Source organism: Juglans microcarpa x Juglans regia, chromosome 2D, assembly GCF_004785595.1.
Source record: "Juglans microcarpa x Juglans regia isolate MS1-56 chromosome 2D, Jm3101_v1.0, whole genome shotgun sequence".
Classification (NCBI taxonomy): domain Eukaryota; kingdom Viridiplantae; phylum Streptophyta; class Magnoliopsida; order Fagales; family Juglandaceae; genus Juglans; species Juglans microcarpa x Juglans regia.
Genome location: NC_054596.1, coordinates 37822694 through 37848420, shown reverse-complemented (window position 1 = coordinate 37848420; position 25727 = coordinate 37822694). Strand labels below are relative to the sequence as shown.

The 25727-nt window shown below is 35.2% G+C and overlaps 2 protein-coding genes across 5 annotated transcripts; both read right to left on the bottom strand.

Annotated features, from left to right (window-relative positions):
- Positions 1-909: 909 nt before the first annotated feature.
- LOC121250030 (fe-S cluster assembly factor HCF101, chloroplastic) lies at positions 910-12564 on the bottom strand. Of its 2 annotated transcripts, XM_041148941.1 has the most exons (15): positions 12414-12564; positions 12178-12318; positions 11045-11187; positions 10913-10963; positions 10449-10604; positions 7707-7850; positions 7485-7627; positions 7157-7226; positions 6856-6951; positions 6585-6674; positions 6417-6470; positions 5879-6002; positions 5172-5296; positions 1853-1975; positions 910-1306 (listed from the first exon to the last, which is right to left on the bottom strand). In XM_041148941.1, the coding sequence occupies exons 1-15, from the start codon at positions 12478-12480 to the stop codon at positions 1232-1234; spliced, it is 1602 nt and encodes a 533-aa protein (XP_041004875.1). In that variant the 5' UTR covers positions 12481-12564; the 3' UTR covers positions 910-1231. The 2 variants fall into 2 exon arrangements, with proteins under 2 accessions (XP_041004875.1, XP_041004876.1); XM_041148942.1 differs by lacking the exon at positions 10913-10963.
- A 1073-nt stretch (positions 12565-13637) lies between these two features.
- Positions 13638-21811, bottom strand: LOC121250292 (VIN3-like protein 1). 3 transcript variants are annotated; one of them, XM_041149380.1, is made up of 6 exons: positions 21669-21811; positions 20537-20613; positions 16167-16797; positions 15359-15669; positions 14079-15257; positions 13638-13954 (listed from the first exon to the last, which is right to left on the bottom strand). In XM_041149380.1, exons 2-6 carry the CDS (start codon positions 20571-20573, stop codon positions 13941-13943), a joined length of 2172 nt encoding a protein of 723 aa, XP_041005314.1. In that variant the 5' UTR covers positions 20574-20613; positions 21669-21811; the 3' UTR covers positions 13638-13940. The 3 variants fall into 3 exon arrangements, with proteins under 3 accessions (XP_041005314.1, XP_041005315.1, XP_041005313.1); XM_041149381.1 differs by having other exon boundaries at positions 14079-15254; XM_041149379.1 differs by lacking the exon at positions 13638-13954 and having other exon boundaries at positions 14047-15257.
- Positions 21812-25727: the final 3916 nt, after the last annotated feature.

The following is a 25727-nucleotide window of genomic DNA, read 5'->3' as shown; positions in this document are numbered from 1 at the left end:
GATTTTATTCATACATGTCTATAACAAAAAAAGAAAGCTTTTGTATTTGAAATATAGGTAGCATTTTAAGATATGATTTAATGCAATAAAATTAATTTTACATATGGTTACGACTTAAAAGACTAAAAGTTATGATAAAATAAAATTTAAAACTTGTCTATTTTATTTACATAAACACGTGCACAAAAACGCCCATGCTTGGTGCCTACACCATGCAAATGAATCCCCATTGCAGCATACTGCTTATCATTAAGTATTTTTTTTTTATGTTGTATTTAAAAATCCTGGTTTCCTTTTATCAACTTATATGACATGAAGAAAAGCAAGTGTTGCTTATCCCACACCCCACACCTGATGTGTGGGATTTTATTTATTTATTTTTTGCTTCTCTTCCTTTTAACACATTATAAAACAAACTTGAGGAAAGCTTGAAGAGTGAGAGGTCGGAGAGAGAGGCCAAGGAGAGCTTGAGGAGAGAGAGGTCGAAGAGAGAGAGAGAGAGAGGTAGGAGAGAGAGAGAGAGAGATTGAGGGGAGAGAGAGGTTGAAGGTGATGGCTATAGGTCAGACATAAAGCTGAAAAAAACAAGGTGTGGGGTGTAGAATAAAATAGTAGTTGATGTATAGCAAGACTCTAAAATGAATCCGGCTTTTAGCGGTTGTTCTCCATGCAAATTTATGCATGCCAAGAAAGATGTCATGTGGCCTCTGTGCTGAATTATTGTGCAAAACTACAGCCCGAGCTGGAGTTTTAGTTTAGAGGATTACCGGAGTTTGGATGGCAAGCTTTCTTATTGAGCGTTACCATTCTCAGCTAGCTGCCTATATATACACGCATACAGGGAAATATTGGATAAGTAAAGACTATTGCTGTACTTCAAATGAAATCCAAAAGTCAGAAAAAAAAAAAAAGAATAAAATACCGAGACACGAGATACCTTGCATATGTGTAGCAAAGAAAAAAAATAGGAATCTCTCATACATAATAATTGCCTAAACTGTATAGAATGGAAAAAAATAAACTAATATGAGTCCCAGGATGTCTGACTCATAAAAGATCTGGTAACTGTTTAGACTTACCTATTGATCTCAAGATTCTATTAATCTACACTTGATAGTACTATGCCCGCAGGCGAGCAAAAAAAAAAAAAAGGTTCTGAACTTGCATTCTATATCGTCCTAAAGGCATTGATGCAGTCCACCCAACTGAGTTGTAGGTTGACAGATACTGGTCAAGCCTGTGCAGGAGTTGGTTGAGGACAATCGACTAACCTCTCCATCATTTGCAGCTGATCATAGGGTGCGATCTGCACCATAAGATGAAACTCAGATAGTGACATAGAACAGTTATGGAGAAATAAATCTGTTATTACTGTTATCCCTTCATTAGTCACCAAATATAGACAATGAACACAAATAAATTTGGAGATATGCTACCAAACAAGCACATGCATCTATGCTTGATGGCTAGTATGCATATAATGCTCATATCGTAGTTAAAATCAAAAGATATAAAATTTGCATTTAGACTACTCGGTTACAAGAATTAAACTCAAGATACTAGTCACTCGCATATAGATTATTGACTGCTACTATATATGAGCAATTTCAAAATAAGACTGCCCAATCACTATGTATCCCTCCTATAGGGACAGGACAGCCAGTGTTGATGGCTTAACCAAAAGCAATTTTATCCAACCAAATCAGTGAGCTCAACTGCTGATGTCGGACCCCCAGTTTTATATCATTGTATTAATTTCATGATAAAAGTTGCCAGCCACTGGCTTAGACTTTTCATGGCAATCCCCTTCACTTTTTTCCCATTTCTAGCATTAGTTAAAATGTCAAGTCACCTGGCTAAATCCATCAGGCCATGTTATCGAAACAGCATAGTTCCCCATAGGACGAATATCTTCAGGTTCAATATCTTCTGGAACATCTGTATATTGCAGTTTTTGCTCCCCTGTCCATTCATCCTGTTATGAGCCAAATTAGCCCCAATTAGTCAAGGGGTTGAAAGGTCAGATATGAAGAATTCAAACGCATGGTAGCATGAACTGAAATCAACGCCAGTGTAGGATTTGTAGAGGCCTTATTTTTCCTAGAAAGTTACATTGCGTTTGCTTTGAATAATCAGCATTGGGAAGAACTAGTATGCAATTTGGATGCTTCTACAACCTATCACAGCGACTTGAGTCTCTTTTGACTGGAATCACATGTATTTCAGCAGCCACCCACTACATCTATCTATTGATTTATCTAAAACTAAACAGTGCAAGGATCTGATGACAGTTTCTGACTTCTTTATGGTTCTGCACAAGGTAACGGAGAAATAAAGTACTTAACAATGCTGATGCAAAAAGATGAGAGCATTCTCAAGAATAAAATCAACGCGATATCCTATACTGTGGTATTAAAAAAAATAGACTGCCCACTAAAAATTTAAATTTATTACGTTTACATGCACATATATCTCCTTATTGTGTTCAAAGCTAAACATCACCTGCAGATTTCTTGAAGAACGTATGAAATCAGTTATGGCCCATAAAATATATAAAACCGGCTATTTATTCTGCTACAAACCAACTCTTGTTTTTAACTTTTGGACGTCATTATTTGCAAATATTATTTTAATATGTAATAAATCACTGAAAAGTGAAAAAGGTGCAACCCAAGTACAATCAGTATTTGCAAATATATCCTCTATAAATATAAACTAAGCAACAATTTTGATAGAGAGAGAGAAGGAATTTTGCAACAAAATTATAGTATGAGGTTTGCTTTATGGTATTTGCAAGTTTTCTTTGAGAGATCTGTGATAATGCCTCTGATATGATAATAAATTCAGAAATGTAAAATGCTGGAGGCAGTCGGCTGGTGCAAGCTCTGCACAAACGGCACTTACATGGACAAAACACAAAACGACGTCGTTTTCCTTTTTTTTTTTCCCCAGCTCTCCCTCCTTCTCTCTGTGTTTCAACCCCTCTATGTTTTTCGAAGCATTTCTTCGATGTGTTTCTTCGACCCCTCTTCCCCTTCCTCTGTGTTTTTCGACATGATGTGGACAAAACACAAAACGGTCTCGTAGCTCCAGTAATTCGATAGGAGGGCAGAGCTTGCGCTGGAAGATGATGGAGTCCTTGTCGCGAAGAGAGCAACGCTACGAGGCGGACGAGGAAGATGAGGAGAATTGCTTGGCAAGGAAGTTGTTGGTGGCGGTGCGGATTTCGAAGAACTGGTAGACGTGAGGGTTCTCCGGGAGAGAGTCCTTGAGGCTCGAGAGAGTGGCTCGGCTTGAGGCGGAAGACTTGGACCAGTAATTATTGTAGCTGGAACCAGTGGTGCTGAAGTTGGTGTTGCTGGAGAAATTGTTGGAGGTGGGGTCTGGTGGGATCAAAGAGTGGGAAGACTTGAAGGATTTGCGAGATTTGGAATGTGCGTTCCTCTGGGGTTCGATCAAGTCTGTGCTTTTCTTCGTTTTGCACATTGGGCCAGGGTGAAAAAGGCGAGATTGATGGTCGGAGATGGGTAATTAAACTGCAAGTGCGCCGGGTAGCAGTGTCGTAGCATAGCAGAGAATCAGATCCTGCCGTTGCTTTTGGGAGGTGGAATGCGCACGGCGACAGTCCTATCCTTGTCAATATTTTCTCATCCACCAAGCGTTATATTATGTTATAATTTTCTCTCCCCTTTCAGGTCCGTTTTCACTCGTTGCTCAGGTATTGAACCATTTGATTGTGTGGAAATGGCTACAAATCGATGAGAATTGGAAACACCAGTCCGATTTGTTCCAATTTCTTATAAGAATCAAATGGTTGTGTGGAAAAAAAATATTGAAAAATAAATCCCAAACCAAAAGAAAAATCAATAGGAATAAATCACCGTCCTTGCAGGAATGAGGAAGCTTTTTGACAAAAAAAAAGAAAAATGGAGCACATTAGAATATTCAAATGGAAGATTCATGAATGAAGAGACAGATAACAGGAAAGAGCCAAATGAAATGAAAACTTCAAAAGAAGAAAGAAATCCAATTGGTAATTTTACGGGCGTTCAGGACTGCTTAGTACTGATCCATTTGCTAAAGCTCAAAGAGAGAGAAGGAGAAGGTTGGCTGCAGAGCTGTAGAAATGAAAATAAACTGCATATGGGTTTGCGAACTGAGGGAGGGAGAAAGGATATCCTTGGGTTCACTGCAGATTGGTTTGTGAAATGCGGGAGGCAGAGAGGAGAGTTGCTCAGGTACTGAAATTGTAACTTTTCTGCAGTGATTCAGTGAAACAAAGTAGTAGTAAAACGCTGCCGTTTTTTCTTATTTTTGACTAACACATGCCATGTCAGATGCCGATTGCACGGCAACTCCCACTAACGCTTGTACGTAGCAGTTCTGTTCAGAAATTAGAAACAATTTTCCATGTATAATACCTTTCATACGTTTATAAAGGGGAAACAAAAAGCCAGAGGCTACAAGTTCCGAGTGCCATGCATTTTCTGTTAGACTAGAAGAAGTTTGTAACCCACATCATATAGCATTCAGCAACCATGAAAACAAATCCTCAGCAGCAGTGCATATACAACCAGCAATATAATTATTAAAATGCTGTCCATCAGTTTTAGCATTAAATATTGGACAGGTCCTGAGCAGAAGGGCAATAGTAATCACCATCTCTATGCCGTTGCTGTCTTGTATGTTAGTACATTACTAAAATTCAGGTTTTACAACTGCTGGTTTGGATGTTGAGATGATCTCATCTCATCTCATCTTAACATCCAAACATCACTCAAACACAAACACTTTTCAATTTCAAATCTTCAACTTTTTCATCTAATCATTACCTAATCATTACAACTTTTCCAAACTTTCAAATAAAACAAAAAACAATTCAACTTTTTCAAATCCCAAAACAAAAATTATATTAAAAAATTATATTCTAACAATATTTTAACTTTATAATATTTGTATTCAACTTTTTCTCTCTCCTTTCCCAAAACTCCATAAAATATTTTAACTCAAACCATTTCACTACCATTCACAGATTTTTCATTTCAACGCATCTCATCTCAACATCCAAACGAGGCCTCAGATGTAACAACTTATCTTATGTTATCATGGCATACGATGTAATTATTTCAATTAGAACCATTTATATTATATAAATTGAATGAAACTCATACCACACTTTGGGCAGAACGATCATTCCGTCTAACAGTTGCAGGATGCAGAAGGAATTCTTCATCTGAATCCGGTACCTTCACCCTAATTGCATTGATAGATTTATCGTATCTGACAGCTGTAGACACTAGAAAAAGAAATGATTTCTCATCAAACTAAGGTCAAAGGAAACATATGGGAATCACAATAACCAATGCAGAAAAAAAGCCTAGGATTATAATGATCTAGTCCCAAATCCAAGAGCAATCCCAACATGTCCTTCTCATTATCTATGAATTATCAACATTCCATTTTACTTGCAAGGATAAAAAATTCTGAATTTTTTAAGATAATGATAAAAGAAAAGAAATCTCTGAGTATTAGGGCTCGTTTGTTTTCGCAGATGAGATAAGATAAGACGAGTTGAGATAAAAGTTGAAAAATGAATAAAATATTATTATAATATATTTTTTTAATATTATTATTATTTTGGGACTTGAAAAAGTTAAATTGTTTATTTTATTTTGTGTGAGAATTTGGAAAAGTTGCAATGATTAGATGAGATGAGATGTGTTGTGAAAACAAACGAGGCCTTAATCGTTGAATGTTTTATTTGAGCAATTGCAAAGAAATTTATAACCTTCTTTATATGGGTGTGAAGAGAAGTAGCTTTCTACTCTCACTGTCTTGGGAACACTTTTATCAAGATTTTCAAGCACAGATAGGGTACCTTGTTGGCGAATCTTGGCACACTGTTGCACAACACAAATTCCAAGGTTCTGAAATGTCTTTGCAACTTCACCTTGAGGATTGGCCACAACTTCAGGCATTCCGCTATCTCCAGAAGCAGACAGCTGTCAATAGGTAATCAACAAATATAAAATTGACTCTGGTTGCTTATCAGATATGTACAATGCCCAAATTCTAATAAGCTAAAATCAAACGAATTATCTAGATATACAGAAGGTTTCTACACGGAATTAATGGAGAAATTATAATGGAAAACTAATGGTCAAAACACAACCTGCCATTAATAAATAAAAACAAAAACAAAAATCTTTACAAGCAATAAAAAGGTAGTTAAATTTATGTGAGAAACATAAATAAAGGCGCTTGATCTAGGTGCAACAAAAAGCATAAAGCATGCAACTTATACAACATGGAGAGGGAAAACTCTACTATTGCTAACAATAGAAACCACATCAAGTGAGCATCCAGAGTACATTCCAGACAATTAGCAGCAGTAAGTAACTTATCACAAGACATACGGTTGGTCTGATGGGAAGATCAAACAGATGAGGGATTCCAAATTGCTCGACCACCTGCAAAGATGTGTATTATTTTCTTGTATATATTTTTCATATAAAAATTTACCGATAATGCTAAAATCATGAGATTTTCAAGTTTTAGATTTTGCAAATAGAAGATTTTGGTACCTGAGAGCCTGAACCTCTTCCAAATGGATAATAGCGTTTTCCATCAGCATCAAAGTGGCACATATTCTCAACGACAGCAACACATGGTACCTAATGTTTATGAATAGAATCTCAAACATATGTTTAACAAGAATTTGAAGATGACAACAAATAGAAACTCATGAATATCACTTGTTGAAAATTTGCAACACATTTAATCCTCAAACATGTCAAAAAACTGATCCAGAATCATATCTATAAAGAATATAGTGATTTAAAACAGAAATGTCACCTTAAGCTTTGAAAACATGCGAACTCCTTTTGCTACATCAATAAATGCTAGCTTTTGAGGGGTGGTAACAATAACAGCCGCAGTTAAAGGGACTACCTGAGAAATGTGATTTACCCATCTTTAAAAGTAAAGTGGTAAGATTAAGAAGCAATGTGCTCTGGACAAGTATTTTTTTAGCTATCCACATACGCATAATCATTCAAAAACCATAGAAGGCAATAAATTAACAGAAGATCAAGATTATGAAACTAATAGGGTGCTATAAATTTAGGCACAGAAGTAGTGAATTTAAAAACAGAACCTGGCATAAAGTGAGCTGGATATCACCAGTTCCAGGGGGCATATCAACAACCAGATAATCCAACTCTCCCCTGCATTTTGGAATAAAGGATTAGACTTTGCATCTCTCTGAAAGACAACGATTGAGAATTTAGCCATAAAATTCATGAGGTGCCCGGAAAGATAACCACATCAGTGAAGTGTGATGGGAATGGGATGAGAGTGTAGTATATAGCAATAACTAAACAATAAAACTCCAGCAGAACTGAAACTCTCATAAAAATCATGAGTAAACAAATCTTACCCTAGTTTTTCTTTCTTTCTAATTCATTAATGGAAGCATATCATACCACTCAGCAGTAGTCAGAAGTTGGTTGATGACCCCGGAAACCATTGGACCTCGCATTATTGCACGACCTTGTCCAGCAAATCCAAAAGAAACCAATTTAACTCCTAAGTATTCAGTTGGAATGATGGTACCCTTCTCTGGATTCTGTATAAGGTTTTTCCATCATTAATGCATCTCTTCACTAACTTGCATATAAAATTCATTTTAAACTTTGAAACATTACCATTTCTAGCAGTCGGTTTTCAGGGGACACCATTGTCGGTAAACTGGGACCATAGACATCAGCGTCAAAGATGCCAACTCTGGCGCCCATACCAGCCAAACTGTAAGCCAGGTTTACTGCCACCGTTGATTTTCCAACACCTCCCTGCGCAATTATCCAGAAGCAGCTTAAAATAGGAAGGTATTAGTAAATTAATTTTTAATATTTTTACAAAACAAGAAGATAATCGGATCACCTTCGTTGGGATTGGTGAAGCAGGTAAATATACATAAGTTAGTGCTGTGTTAAAAAAGGAAACAATTCCTCAAGTTATTTTACCTAAAATATATATCTGATAAGGACCAGTATGAACGTTTATATTCCTTTTCCTCTTACAGTGGAAAGCCATGAGAATCTTACATTCCTTTCCCATCGAAATCCAAGGGGAAGCATCAACTTTAAAAGTAATTGCCTTTTCTCTAACACTTCAATCAGGGAGACTATGATTTTAAGAAATCTTTCATAAAGATAGATTTCCTCATAAGATGACAAGTTAAATACATAAGCAGTGCCTAGGATTTTGTCTTCCCCAGTTCTTAATGTTATCAATTTACTCTGTGGTTTGCAAAATTTATCAATCAGATCATTCAACATTAAATAAACTAACGGTAGCCTTTCCACATGTCCAGTGGCGGAACCAGCAACTTTTCTTAGGGGGGCCAACTTTTCTATCGCACGAGATGTTTATGTAAAATGAAAAAATATTACAAAATCATAAAGGATATATAAAATTAAATCTCGATAATTTGCCAAATAATGTAGAAATAAAATTTTTAAAACACAACTTAATGCCTGTTTCAGATTTTTCACGACAATATTTCATAGAATAATATTCATCCATTATTATTTTTGTAAATATGAAATATTTAGAAATTGTATTCTTCGTATAAACTATCAAGTGATCTTTTAGAATGCCATCTTTCATTCTAATATCTAAGCTAGTTTATCAAATTTCATGTAAAATCTATCTATTTTGGTGTCACATTAAGCATAGAATACTACAACTGAGACCTTAAATAAACTTTTCCTTGCTCAACGAAGTTTAGAGGATAAATCATCTCCACTATTTTTCATATAAATCATCAATCTTAAACAGGTTTTTCTGGTAATTTTACTTTGGATTCTATATTAAGAAACTTAATATTGTATAATAAAAAACTTTGGGGTCCCATGTTAATAGTTTATTATTTCTCCTAATCTTAGTTTTAATTTAATTTTAGTGTGGTCACATCCTTGAAAATAGATAATGTATAGAAATTATACAAAATCTAGGGGTTATAGGAAAAAAATTAGAGAGACATTTCTATGTATATTGAAATTTTACAAAATTTTAGAAAGCATATGGGAATAAGGAAATTATAAATTTTTTTGGGGGGGTCAATTTCTATATACATGGAATTATGAATAAAATTTCGGGGCTATTTTGAATTATGAAAAAAATTTGGGGGGGCCAAGCCATATGTAGATCCGCCACTGCACATGTACCCAAAGCCACATGGCACCCAATGAGAGCACAATAAATGTTAAAAAGTTGATGTGTCAGCTCTAAAACTTGGAAAAAGAAAAACAAAATTGCCATGTCAACTTAACAAACAATATTTTTGAAAATACTAAATGGTAATCAAGAGATAAAAAAAAATGCCATGTTAGCCCCTTATACAAAAAATAAAATAACATATAGCAAAAAAAAAAAAAAAAAACCTCCAAGGAGGGGCTAAGGAGGAGGAAGGAGTAAAACTCATATCCCAGCCTTTGGGTGGATTGAGGGCAACATATCCGAGCCACCCCAGAGGTGGCTCCTGAAAGTCACCTCCATGGTGTATCAGTAGATCTCGTCACCCCAGAATTGACTCGGTGTAACCAAATCATTCCACCTCTGAGTGGTTCAGACCACTTCTAGGGTGGCCAGATCCACCCACCAAGGGATGGAGGCCCCCGGCCCCTCAACCTCCTCAATTTTTTGCTTAATTTTGTTTTTAATATTTATCATTTAATTATTTGTTAAATTTTGTTTTTTTATTAAAGGTTTGAAGTGCAGATTTTTTGTTTTAAATTATTTTTATTTTCAAAAACAAAATTATTGTTTTTAAGCTGACGTGGAATTTTTTATGTTTGAAAGCTGAAGTGTCAAATTTTTTACACGTGTTCTACTCTCATTGGGTATCACGTAACTTTGGGGACACATGGGAATGCTGCTGTTAATTTATTTAACAACATATGAACAAAAGAATCTAATTGATGAATTTTGCAAATCCAAGAAGTAAATTGATAAAATGAAAACACAGTCTTTTGGAAAAATGTGAAAAACCCTAGACTATTGTAGCACTTAATCCTAAAAAACACATAACCTAATCTTTATTTTGTAGTATAATGGAAATTCTCCAGGCATATAAACAACTGAAGTTTGAACTATAGAGAGATAACTTTTTTTTTTTAATAAGTAACTATAGAGAGATAACTGTCAGACTAGACCACATATGCCCAATACGTTGGTGGTAGTACTACTAATACATGATAATAGGATTAACAATTCAATGTGTCTATAAATAACAACTCAATATGTCAACCTATAAGAGACGGTAGTAGCACTACTAATACATGATAATAAGAATAACAATTCAGTGCATCTATGAGTAACAATTCAATATGTCAAACTTTAAGGAGAAAGGGGAAAAACGATCTGAAAAATCAAGGAAAATCTACCTTGCAACTTGAAACTGCCACAATACTTGAGATTTTTTGTAAACCCACTGGGAGTTGGTCAGAAAAAATGGGTCGTGCAGGTTGTGCTGACATTGTCACATTCACGTTCTTCACCCATGGAAGCATTGCAACCACCTCATTTGCCTTCTGCTCAAACTGTCATAAGTAAATCTAATTATAATTCCCATGCAAAAACTAGATTAAAGCAATCATATAATCTGCACAAGCAAAAGCATAATTATGTTGAAAAATGCTCATGAGTCTTCCAAGATACACCATTAAAAAAATTGGGTATCATTTTCAGGGAAAAGAATTGATGTTTAGAACAGGGAAGGAAGAAAAAATGAGAGGTGGATATTGTTTCCATATTCTCAAGTAATTTTAAGTGAATTTTATGAAATAAAAGTCTACCCTTCCCAACATATGTCAGATCCTGATCAAACAACGGTGGGTGTGTCATTTACCATGTCCTTGATTGGACATGCTGGTGTAGTAAGCTCCAACCGAAATGAAACCTGAGATGTAAAGTCATGACATTTAAATCTGGACATATTTTTATATTAGTAGAAATTTGTCACATTCAGATTCTAAATGACCTCTCCTGAAGACACATTGATGTCCAGATCTTTCACAAAACCACACGATACAATATCTGTCCCAAAGTCGGGGTCAATGATTTGAGACAAGGCTTTCAGCACATCACTCTCAGCCACTCCAGTAGTTACTGCTGAAGCACCAGCTACACATATGTAAAAAATAAAAATATTAAAAAGGACAAGAAAATGAACTCTGGCAAACATTGTCCCTGAAAGTACAAACCCCGTGATTGTTAAAAGGTGGACAGAACAGTGGCAGGAACAAAATTTTGTAATGGGAGCAACAGCACCACAAAAAAACTTGGTTATCTCTATAGGTGCTCATTTGCAAATGGTGAGCACACAATGGTTTAAGCTTTTGAATTAAAGTGATGTTTAACATGCATTTCAAAGACCTTCCTCAACCCTTCCATATGAGTGATAGTCTCCCACAACAATCTGGTAGCTAACATGACCACTTACTGCAAGCTTACATTCCCACAACAATCTGGTAGCTAACATGACCACTTACTGCAAGCTTACATGCATGGTACATACTGATAATGCGATCAAAAGAGGCTTTTGCATAATAAGATAGCTCCTGAGAAATTAAATCAATCCTTATCATTTGAACATGTTTAAGGTTATAAATCTCTCTCACATGCACACTTACGCAAACTATCCCTACATGAGCAACTAATTCTACTGGCCAAAGTCATATAGTTGTATTCAATTACATGCCATCTAAATTGTATAACATTAGATCACGATTTCTTTTTGGAAAAAATACATCCCCTAAAAACATCTCTAAATTTTACCTATAAAAAAATATCTTTAAATTTTACTAGAAAAATGATTTAAGATAAATCCTGTAACTTTCACCACATATTGATGTGAGAGAAGACACCGAACCATCTGATACTAGTGCATTACATTTCAATGAATCAACCAAAACGTTATCAGAAACAGAATTTGATTTGGGTTCTTCGGAACCTCAGAAATCCCCGCCTAATTCAATTGAATTTTTCAATTCTTAGAATGGCTTTGTTTCTTTATACCAGTGAGCTTATGGCTTGGCTTAAAAGGTTTTTTTTTTTTTTTTTTTTTTTTTTGGGGGGGGGGGGGGGGGGGGGGGGGGGGGGGGGGCGCTTTACCTTCAACAGAGGCAGCTTTAGGAGTAGCAGAGCTAAAAACGGACCGTTTGCTCGATGCCCATATGGAGTTTTCAAGTCTTTTAGGCGGAATAGAATAGTATATATCTGACGATAGAAGACAATTCTCTGGTGAAAGTAGTCCTACAACAACAAAGCAGGCAACAAAGCAAGTAAGCAACTCAGTGTTTACAAACTTAAGAAAGAGTAAGGAACTTGAGCGTGGTGTAAGAAGTTACCTGCTTTGGGTCGTGATTTTGTGCTTAGTAAGGAGAGATATGGTGAAGATGGAGCATGGAGTAGCATTTTAGAAAAAAGGAAGGAGGGAGAGAGAGAGAGAGAGAGAGAGACGAACGGGAGGTGAGTGGTCTCGACTCTCCGTGAGCCAAGCTGTTGTGTGACTTGTGTGGTGTAATCGTTCAAAATCCAATCCGATTAGCCAGAACGACAACGTCTTGCTGACTGTGTATGCTTTGTTTTTCTTTCTCCTTTTTTTGTGTCAGACCCCAGTTTTGCCTACTTGGCAAAGTTGTTTCTTTTTTTAATATTTTTTTATAAGAAAGTTGTCGTAGACATAAATATAATTTTTTTAAAAACAATATTTACAATCTGAAAAGGTAGAGTTATCGTATACTCTTTTTTAAAAAAATAAAAATAAATAAATCTAGAACTGACATAAAAAATTATTTTTTAATAGTAATCTTCACTTTTTTCAAGAAAATATAAAAAAATTATATATTTCAAGACTGTATATACGTTACCTTTAATTTTATTCATAAGACAACACTATCCCATTAGTTGATTTTAAAATATATTATAAAAATAGTATAAATATCATTATTCTATCATAATTTTAATAAGATAACACTATCCTGCACGAAAATACAACTTCCTGGTAGCTTGAAATATTCAATTGGACAATTAATGAGAACTGACCTCTTTATAAACGAATTACCGAATCAGGATTCCGTAAATTTCATAGGAAATAATTAATCAAATTTACCAGCATAAACAAGATTGATTATTTCCAAATTCACTGTGGCAATTACTAAGATAAGAAATACTTAAACTTAATAGTGATAAATATCAATATGATAAAATCTCTAACATTGATGTCAGGAGAAAAAAAGTGGTAAGAAATTTAGGAGATTTTCATCCACAAACGATCATTCACCAAGGCATAGACAGATGAAACCAACATAAGCGCAGCGATGGACTGAGTATTGCAAATTTCTCAAAATTTGCCATACCAGGCCGTAGCTAATTGACAATTTGACCCTTTTGTTTCCAAATGCTAAATCAATTGATAGTTTTATTATTATTATTATTTGGGGAGGGAGGTTTCGAACTCCAGACCTCCATTTTGGAGGCCGGGGGTTATGCCAACCTTTGGCCTTTGGGATGTTAAATCAATTGATAGTTGAAGAATAAAGATTAGGGAATAAAAAGAACAAGGTAGAATATGAAAAATAGGAAGATAATGTAATGATGTAAAATCCAGGATCAATTTCATGTACCCTTCTTTGATTTAAAGAAGGCAATGCAAAAGTAACTAATACATATATCCTCCAATCCACGACTGAGTAAATGCTATGCTGCTCCTACTTCAATGTAAATTAGGATAATATAGGAGATGGAAAGTGCCTTTTACAGCACGAACCTCAAGTGCTAGGCCCTCCCCGTTCCGAGAATCATCAGGAACTGTCTCCACAATCAGCAACTCAAATCTATGCCCAGCGATATAAATGAATAACTTCCAACGGTGACTAAGAAAAAATGCCTGTACAAAGAAGGGCAAAAACAATCAGTGGTAGTTTATGGCAGAGAGAGAAAATTAAACACACGGGAAAATTAGCAATCCTGTAAATTAGACTGCTGCACCCTTGTTTAATGCCACAACTTACTACAGAATTCGTTTTGTGGCCTCTTGAAGGATATAATATCCGAAAAGGAGTCGACTAGTTGTCCTGCTAAGCTACTAGGATCATCAATCAGTGTTTGAATGAATGTGTTGACCACCCTACGTTCTTGGTCCGTTGATCTCAAGCTAAACCATGTTAACAATTTCAATCTAAATTCCTGTTTAATGTGACCCTCACATTCCAGCCATCGGATTATCTTCACACAGTACTCAAAGTTTTCATCCAAGCAACATGAACCATTAGAGGTTCGGAGTGGTGACCCGTTTATCAAAGTGCTATCACAATCATGTGTCTCTTCATTAGAGTTTGCAGCTCTTTTCCTGCAAAATTCTGTCCCGGAATCAACAGCTGGGACTTCTATAGCTGGCCCATGTATCCAAGTCTGCAAGTCGCCACTACCGTGTGATCTACCTAAACCATTCTTCTGTATGTCACGAGAAGCTGCATCATCATCTGCCTCAACAGCCTGCTGCAAAGTGCATCCGTTATCTTCATCCCTGGAGGACTCGAATGGAGGGGTGAGCTCTTCATTCAAATCTGGCACCGAAACAACGTTCAAGTCAAGCCCACGTGAAACAAAAGGTGACCGCTCTACTTCAAGAGCTTCAGGCTTGATCACTTCGCTTACTCCACAGCATTTTTCCACCTCTGGATTGCAAAACCCCTCAAAACAGTCTTCCTCTTGGGCCCAAGCCAAATGCAGGATCTTTGCAAGGTCTCGAACCTTAAATCCAGAAGAAAAACCAAGTTCTGTTGTATTCCTAGGCTCCCTTTTGGCACTCAAAGAACTGCCATCAATGATGGGATTCTCTTTGTTACAGTTCAGGACAACTGCTGAATTAGGATTCTTGCTAATTATCTCGACACTCTTGGTAAAGCACTTGGCCTCGGAGTGACCCAAATCACCAGCCTCCGTATAAGAAATTATTCGGAAGGTATACTCCATGCAGGGCTGCAGATTTGAGATTTTTATCCTTCTCTGAGCTTTTGGAAAAACATATATGGGCTCTTTTGTGTGTATCTCTCTACTTTTGCAATACCAAAGCTTGTAGCCCTTAATATCATCAGATGATGCATTAGACAGTTCGATCAAGATAATCACAACCGAGGATGATGTTACTTTTTCAAAAAAGAACTTGCAAGCAGCAGGAAGCGAATCTTCTGCAAAGGAAACCAAGAAAATTAGTTAATCGTTTAACTAAAGCTTGTATATGTTCTTCAAAACAATTAAAGATAGAATACCAGTTAGTATGTTTCCCAACCTCTGCAATTTGTATTCACATTGGAAACAGTGGCCAGCCATTCATCTGCTTTCCCAATTGCAAGAGAACAGAGTTTCTGCACATCGCCTGCAATAGAGAGTCTGCTGACAATGCCACGTGCCATCTTGGCAGATACCCCATTAACTGGGCCCACTTCAGTTTCTAGTTTAGCCTTCGCATCTTTTACAATCTCATGCAGTTCTTTAAACCTGGATGTGCCTTCCAGAAGCCTGGAACTCAAGTATATCCTATAACAGAGAACATCAACACGGCGAGCATCCTTTGCTATTGTTAGCTGCTTCTTCCAACATCTGCCACATAAAATCACAAAATTTCCATCAGCCCTACAACTATCGCTAAAAATCAGTTAACAGAACACAAGAATAACTTCATCCATACTCCTTTTATTTCTTTATTTATGTTTCTGGATTCCATCACGATCTGGAACCAGAGAGATTTCCTAATTCACCACTACTCAGTTCGCTAAAGGCCAGGATCTCATAGCAATAATTTCCAGCAAAGAAATTTACACCCATAGAAAGTTGTGATGATGCTTCGTTTAGAGCCGGGGAAAACAATTAAAGGTAACTCCTCAAAATTCTTATAGAAAGATAACGTGTGTGTATATATATATATATATGTATATATATATAAAAGATAACTAATCTAAAGGGAGAAAAGAATAAAAATAAAAAGAAAGGGAGCCTTATTCATAGCTGAGCAACAATTTCCACAGGCAAGAGAAGCCTGTGAAGTGTCAAGAACTACAACTGCATCGATAACTCAGGAGAAGCAAGAAAATACATACCCAAGTATCCCTGAAACTTTTCCACAAGAAGCACAGCAATAGCTACCATCTAGCTGCATCAATTGCCCAAGATCAACAACACCCACTCTTTCACGTTGAAGGGCACACTCAATGTGACAAGATAACCCACAGGAGTCTCCCTGACCAGATTCAGATGTGCATACCAACCAAAGACTAGGGTCCTTATTATCATCAAATAAGTGACATATACAACAAGAGCACCTCTTGCAAAATGTGTCATCTGTGGATAGAACAGCTCTACAAGCAGAATTTTTACAGATCCATGAGTTTGTATGTCCAAAATCTGGAGACTGGTCTGCAGCTGATGGGAGTCGCATGGGATTTTCCCCCTTTCGTTGTTGCTTCCTCGAAGACTGAAGGTTGGAACTAGAAGAAGCTTTTCTTGAGTCTTGCTTCTTAATTGTCTTGTTACTAGTCTTGTGGAGTTCTGTCATTTTCCTTTTTGATGAGCTTTTCCTTTCCTTATCAAAGCATGTTCGAAGAAGTTCCTTCTTTGGACCAGACTTCAGAAACTCTTGGAGGAGTTCTGGACTTCTTGAAGCATCATCTGAATGCCCATTTTTCTCTGGGGTGCTTTGCACACTGGAAGAAAGGCTCTGAACACCAGAAACTAGAAGGGCAAAGAAACAAACTAAGAACATGAGAACATATTTGGTGAAAACAGATATTACAAACAAAACTGAACACAAATTTTAAATGTATATTATCCATAAATGTAGATGTTAATTAAGTCTATAAAATGTCAACTACCTACTTTTCTCCTTTTTTTCTATAAAAATGTGGAAAAATTGTTAAGTCTACTTTTCTCCTCTTTCCTATTCTATAAAAATGTTAAGTCTACAAATGTGGATGTTAAGTCTATAAAAATTTTAATTGTATATTATCCAAATTTTTTGTGCATTCTTTTTTTTTTCTGATAGGTAGTTGCTGCATTCCTTTTACTATTTATATAACAAGTTAGATCCTAACTGCAACATTTTCCCTGATTGATTTCATTTTCTAGGTTGACGTCCTTATTGTTGCTACTCAGATACACCTGATCTTCATCTCAATTACACCAACGCTATTAAAATACATCATAGCATGTTTGCCAGCATATTGCTCCACTAATCTTATCGTAACAGAAGAATACTGTGTCCCACAAAGGTTTCTATCTATATTTACTTAAATTTAAATAAAAAAATAATTCAAACATCTTCAAACCCAGCCCAACACTAGCACTATGCCTCCATTGGTGAAATCCAGCCTCAATCCCCGCACTAGGACAATTGAGCGTGAAAGTTAGGGATATTGCTCAAATAGTTATAACATCAATAACAACAACAACAACAACAATAACAATAGTAAATACAGTCATATAGAAAGGCGGCTCCCAGTTATTACAACATTGAATCAGCCAACAAATACAAATATATTTTCCATCTCATTGGTCTCTTAGACAAGTTAAAACTCTCAGAAACACAAATGCAGGAAGAATTGACCATCCATGTCTCTGACCTGCAAAATTGCCACCTGTCCAGAGACCAAAGAAACCATTCGTCCTAAATCACCTATCAGTAACTAGTCGAAAGTTCGATATTGAATCATAAACAGGTAACAAATAATACTAGAATGTGTTAACAATACTAGATTGAGGCATATTGAATACCTTTATGTTTTTTTCAATTAGTACATTGAGTACCTTTTCAGAAGGGAAAAAAAGTCTAGGCCTTTGGCCCCTTCCCATTAGAAAAAAGGATTAAGTAATTCAACATTACCCCAAACTTTAATTATATTCAAACGTCATAATACTAAATCATACCTTCAAGAAGAAAATGTGACAAAAGGGTCAATTCATTTATTAAAAATGAACAGAATAATTAGTACGTAATTTCAAGCCATCTTGAACTAGAAGCACAATCAACAACAATGGTCAGAGTTTCAGCATAAAATAGGTTTTTGGAAGAAACAACATAAATACAGATCAGGTCTTCTCAATTAGAAAAAGAGCAATATGATTTGACATAAAACCCAAACAACAAACAAGATTTTTCAGAAATTAGTGCATACCGGATGAACAACAGATCTTTCTTTTCTATGAGAACAAAATGAGGGTTAAATAAATGAAACTGAAGGAGCATCTAAGAAGTGGTCTGGAGGCTAGTGGAGGAGCCGCCTCTAGTCAAGATACTCAAGACTGCTAGGGTTTAGATAGGGCTCTCCATGTATAATATGTATGTAATTGCACTTGCGGGAAACTCTTTGCCGAGGGCCTATGCACCCCTGGGATTAGTCATGGCGCTATTCCCAGACACCCGGTGCCAATTAAAAAACAAAATGTATGTGTGTATGTATGTACGCACATTTGCATGTGTATGTGTATTGATATGCCTGTATATAGTGTCTTCAACTACAATATTACCTAGCCCTTGCTTTAGCCCAGTCAGATTGTGAACTTGGTAGTTAATGGATCTAACAAACTGGATACCAATTACAAAATTCATAAGATGAAATGGGTCAGACCAAAGATTGGTCTACTATCATGCCTACTTGTCAATCACGTACATGAACTCCTTTATGACAACATGCCATCTGTTATCCCATAATATTGTCATAATCCCATAAAAACAGAGTTTGAGGTACACATAGATATTCCTTCAATGTAATGACTAAAACAATTGAGAATTCAAATATATGAAACATGGTCTAGCCAACCATCCTTTCCCTATTTGGCAGTCATCGAAGTTCAAGATTCAGTTTTATTAGGCATTTTACACTACATGACACCAGTGTAAAAATTTCATAGAAGATTTAAAAGGTTCTGCTCTGGCATGTTTTTTCTTTGGAAACTAAAGACCGTTCTAGATGTCTGAAAACATCAAATAATATTTTTCTGGATATGACAAAAAAAGAAACATGATTGATATCTGGAATTTTTTCTTGTACTTTTTCAAAACGGGAATAAACTTTGTACTTATGAAACATAAACAATGGACAGCAAATTGTAAGAAAATATTAGAGGATAAAAAGGGGGATGGGGTTTGTTAAACAACATGCTCTATCTCTGATATTTTTTTTAATAAATTTGTGACATTACTTTATGGCCTCTATTGTGGTCTCTTGAAATAATATTTACAAGACAACACCAAATTAAAAACTAAATATGCCACATACACTTCATAATTTTTTTTATGAGTATTAAAAGCAGATAGTAGAATAAGATGCAGTGAGCGTGGATCAACATAGATATTTTAATATAATTAAGATAACTTCCTTTAAATCCTACATTTGCTTTACAACTTTTGATTCATTCAGATGTGTCTTCGAGAAGCTTGCTATCTGACTCTGAACTGCTTATCATAACCACTTAATTGGTTCTTTCTTCCAAATTATATTTCATCTTTGGACTAAAGTTTCAACTTAATAACCTACATATTTTTATTTTATCAAAATACAACTATGCACCCTATGGGTTTTACACCCACGACTTCAGCCCCCATCTCATTCATAGCTCATACTTGTGACAGCCAACTCTAAGCCTTTTAACTTTGACCATTGAACTTTTAATTAGCATATAAGAAGTACTGACAAACTTATAACGCTGATATTAACTGATTCTTGACCAACATTAAGTAAATGAATTCAATTTCCAGTGCATATATAGGAGCTCAAAAGAAGCAAAACTCCAAAAAACTAGGTAAATGAAATCCTTACCCCAACTTTGGCGGCCAATAGACAATTTTCCTCCCAATCACCTTCATGTGAGACTGAATAAGTTATTAAAAAACCCCCTAGAAAGATTTAATAACTAGAGACAAGCATTGCTCCCCAAATCCTAAGTCCAAAACCCCTGAGCCTACCAGAGCTTGTTGACTGTGCATCATAAATGCCAAGGAAAATACAACATTAGAACCTAAATGAGAAAACAATGCAGCAAGCACAAAATTTCCATTTATAGGAAGTGTTTCAACATATACAAGGCAACCCAAGAATAATAATAATAATAATAATAATGTTCATAAACAAAAAGAACTTCAATACTAATTAGAAATGACCAAAAGTACTTAATACGCAGGCATTTTTCATTGGTAGAAGACTGGCACAGCAACACACCAGCGGATAGCCATAAATGACAAATTACAATAATATTAAGAAATATTTTCCCACAGAACAAAGTCAATTATATTTCAAACAACAACACGCCATTTAGGTAGAGTACGCAGTGTCATAAAACACCATTAATGGTTACCCCGCTCCTGTTCTTTTGACTACTAGCCACCTGTTCTACCAAGACTTTGAAAGGCGATAAAAGAAAAGGTAAAATGTGTACCTATCACACAAAAGCACAGAGGATAGATGAAAGACTTTACCTTTAGCGATAAATTTATCTTCCAAGTCCATTTTCATAAGCTAGCCGACCAACTGAAGTCTGAAGCAGCGCTCCCCTCTGACAATAAATAAGCATTAAAAATCTTAGTACATTTACATTTTAAGTCATTTACATGATAGGAGAGCGGGCAAAAATCAAGGGTAGCTAGATAAAAATCTATTGCCATGGCTACTTCTCACGTTGGTCAATGTAAGAAAGAGGAAAATAAATAAATAGCAAAGCTTAAATTTTATTCCCATGTTCGATATTTCGGCTGAATTATTTAGCTGAATGGAGAACCACAAATTCCATTTACACCGAGCTGAACGTCCTTAACTAGTTGGCTTAGCTGAGCTCAGTTTTACCAAACACAAAAAAGCATGACCAGTCATTGAAGATCTATTTCTGGTTCCGTACCCCATTTTATTTTCTCATCACAATAAGTCAAACAAAAAATTGACTTTCCTCGCCACAATGCAGATCACGAAACCAACCGAATGAAACAAAAATTACAGTACAGCTACAAAATCAGCATTTGAAACTTAACAACAAGATCATCAAGAACAAAAAAAAAATAAAAACCAAAAATCATAAAACAAGGAAAAAAAAATTACTTATGCTTTATAAGAAAGTGTCATACTTCCACGCCCATTTTTTAAGCCGAATTTAATACGAAGAGCATGCTTACCATGAGTCGTGAAATCTCGTACGAGAGAAAATACTTCTGAAAACAAAAGGCAAAAAAAGTATCTTTACATATATGTATATATAGATTACTAAGATTAGAACTGAATCAAATTTAAAATAGTGGAACCGAAAGCAGCAAAAACGAGAGCATCTTTGCTTCTTCAAAACTCTTCGGCACATACATTGTGTCAATTAACGGTAAGATAAACCAAAAACGTCATATGAAAGCTAAATAATTTAAACACGGGAATTTAGACGGATAGAACGATGTTAAAACTTCCGAAATTTGTGAGCGAATGCGAATAAAATTTTGACAAGCGAAAGCAAAATGAGAATAAAACAGAGAGAACGGAAACAGGAACGGATCTGGGCGAAGGAGTCGTCCAAAAATCACGAAAATCGTTTCGTAAAAACAAAGAAAACAAAAACGAATCCGGAAAAAGTACCTGAAGAGAATGGGAGCGAATCTAGGGTTTCGATAAGCCCAAGCAGAAGAATTCGCTCCGCGAGCGCATGAATCCGCGAGAGAGAGAGAGAGAGAGAGAGAGAGAAACTTCTTCGTTTTTGTTAGTTGGCTTGTTAGAAAGAGAGAGAGAGAGAGAGAGGAGGGGGGGGGGGGGGGGGGGGGGGGGGGGGGGGGGGGGAGGGGAACTTCTAGCCTTCTACGAGTTCACGTTTAGAGAGGATATGAGGCGAGAGTTCACGCGCGGTTGTGGCACGTATAGTTTTCGGGGTCAGTTCGAGAGCAGGGTTGGTTCTGCAGAGCAGAAAAAATACATGGAGCATGGCCTGGTGTTGTAATTGGTCGGTGTTTCAATACGCGCTTTATCGGCGGGTGACAGAGATATTCACCCTCTATTTTATCCAGTTACATACCCCCTACTTTTTTAATATTTTGTTCACCGGTGTCTGTTGGAAACAAATGTGCCACCAAGTCCACGTCATTCGGCATTTTAGTGCATTCGGATTCGTCTAACGATAAACTCATGTGAACCGTCGGATCTAGCCCCGTTCAGCATCGATCTCTTTTTCATTATTATTATTATTATTATTATTGAGTATCTAGGGCTTTTTGTCCGCGGATTCTCTAGTACATGCAGTATCCGTGCATACGTATTGGATTCCTTCGCCATGAGCTATAAGCAAAGGATCGCTTTTGTTATAAAAAAAAAACACATATAACAACGTTATTGATCATGGTTTAATATATCATTCTTAACAAGTAAAATATATAATAATATTCTTAGTTCTAAACCATGTCACTTTTATTTGCACTTATAGATATGACACATTTTGAGCAATTGTCTAGAAGAAATTACTGAGGATTGGTTTAGATGATGAGATGAAATGAGATGAGATGAGATGGTTTTAGATGAAAGTTAAAAGTTAAATAAAATATTATTAAAATATTATTTTTTTTAATATTATTATTATTTTTTAGATTTAAAAAAGTTGAATTTTTTATTATATTTTGTGCACAAAAAGTTGAAATGATGAAATACTTTTTGAATCCAAACAAGCTCTTAAAATGTATACTATCACAAATATGATTAAAATGATAAAATTCAAGCTAAATAATAATATTACTAAAAAAAACAATGGATAATATTTTTAAAAATAGAAAGTGTTCAAAATAAAAGCAATCTCATCCTATCCTTAATTTACTTTATTTACAAAGAGAAAAAGTATGATCCATTGAACCAAGAAACATTGGCGACGAATGAATGATACGCTGATAGCGCCATGATTTGAAGAATTCCTTAATAAGCTAACAAATGAATGTAACATTTTGAATAAATTAATTAATTAACAAGCAATTATGGTCATCATGGGTTTCACGCGGAGAAAAAACAAATAACTTAGAATCTTCAAAGTTATGGAAAGAATCAGTCAGCAAAAGAATGCATGTACTTCCTTTTTTTTATCCATGCATGACTGAGTCGCAGTCCAACTTTTTGTGCTTTTGTACACGGAATTGCACTCTGGATAACTTCATCAACCGGCCTAGTAACCTCATTGGTGGGTGTGCGAACTGCGAAATGACAAGTCTCAGGGGTCGATAGGAATGTATCATCATGCATCCAAACTTTGGAATTTGGAAGTGCATGCTCCTTTGCCTTGTGCCAAATGTATAATGCATGAATCTCGAGCATGATTACCATGCATGCACCCATACCCAAAAGCTGCCATTATTGGGCAAAGATAGATATTGGCCGAAATTAAAATCCCATTTGCTAAACATTTAGGTTGATAAATTTGACCATTTTCGAACGTTAAAGTTTGTGATTTTAAAGGTCGTGCTTGAAATAAATGGGAATAGACACATGAGTTTCTCAATGATAATCATGAGTACTCTAAGATAATGTAACTACATGATACGTTAGCTTGGACCCATTATTAATAAAGTAATGTGAAGCATGGTAAGTTTGACCCAAAGATTCAAATTGAAGGAAAATAATATGCATGTGATTCGTGATTTTTTTAATGGTAATCTAAGACTCATTTTTCAAATGATTCATCAATATTATAATTGAAGTCAATTAAAATATTTAGTAATACACCATAAAGATATTTTCATTTTTAAGTCAACTTTGGACATTATCGTCCATCGGTTTTTTGTAGTCAGAACACTAGTATTGGATTATGTATTTGCATATGCATCTACATATTTACATAATATAACTTTAAATTGGATTGTATTAAGCAGGGGCATTGAATTATGCAAATGCAAATAAAATGAATAATTTAGTTAAAAGAAGATAAAAATGGTATGTATGGATTATGCAAATGTAAACCAAAATGGCTTTCAGCTACAATAAATCAACTCTTGTGGTTATATTTGACATTTATTGTAGCTCAACCAAATCTATTAAAAAATTATTTTTCATCTGAACACTCTCTCTCTTCTCTCATTTTTCTCTTTATTCTACCAACTCTTTTTCTTCCCTCGATCAGGATGATTCATCATAGTCGTTTTTTTTTCCTGATTATGTGACTGCCGAAGATCGATAAATAATTAATGGTCCAGATGATGATGGTGCAATACCTAGGACCAACTTTCAGAACAACATATTCCCAAGAATTGTGTACTGTAAATTTGTAGATATATGGAGTCTTTGTTTGTTTTAGATTTCTGGTCTTGTTTTTTTTAATGCATGAGAACACTAGTATCTTTAAGCTTGCCCAAGATTGTAATTTATAAATAAATAAATAAAAACATCACAGAAATGCTACTAGTTAAAAAAAAAAAAAACTAGTATAACATTAATATTTCCATATAGCTCTTAATTTAGAAAAAAAAAATTAATAGAACAAAAAAAATTGAAAAAATATATATTATTAAATTTATAATATTTTATTATTATTTTGATTAATATATGGATAATTCAATGTGAGAATAAGTTTTAAGTGAAATAGTCAAATGCAAAATCATGTCATTATATTATGCAAATTTTACTTTTGCATTTGCATAATCCAATGCTAATACTCGATTATAAATATCCCAAAATTTGCATGGTTATGAACAGTGTTTCTTCGCGTTTGAAATGCACTGTTCATTCTCCAAATCTTATTTTATTATTTTTTTCTCTTTCTTCCCCCGGCCCCCTCTCTCTCTCTCTCTCTCTCTCTCTCTCCACCAATGGAAATAAATCCTCTCTCGAAACATTTCTTTCTCCTTGCTCTCTCTCTCTCGACACCAACAAAAAGTAATCTGAAAGAAAAAAGTAATTTTAGAAAAAAAATAAACAATAATATTTTATTATTATTTAGCTCAAAGATACATAATTCAATATGAGAGTTTTTATTAATATGCAATCAATCTCTAAAAGATGTGATTTTGCATATGCATATAGAGAAACTAATGCTAGTGCTCTAATGACTGTTGTACGAGCAACATACACTGATAAAAATGCATAAACAACACATTGTTTCTAAACTTTTTATAAAGAGATCAAGAGATATACCAACAAAAAGATCGATTTCACAAAAGTAAATTCACAAATTGATATGATCATTTCATATGATACGTACGTTATATCTACTTTATAATAAAAATAATTTTATAATCTAAACTAGGGTATTGTTTACCATTTTTTATCCACGTGTGTTGCCCGCAAAAAGATCGGTAATCATCTCTCTTTGTGTAGTTAGTGCAATTCGAGTCACACATTCTTGACTAGTGATTAACTTTAATACCATTTATAGTGATCGAAGAAAATTATAAATCACAGATCAATTCATATTATGAAATGACTAATCAATGTTACAGTACTCAAAATTTCTTAAAATTATAATTATAAACCACAAGAGTTTCTCTCTTTTTCACCAACGTGGAATTTGATCATTCTCCTGTGTCTCCCGATACTTTACTAGATAAAGCGGCCTAGCTTATCTATAATAATGCATGTATCAATTAAAAGGAACATAAACATATATAGACCGATTGCACATATATAATAACTTGCGAGCATGGCAAAGGGACATACTTTGGACAAAGAGTGCGA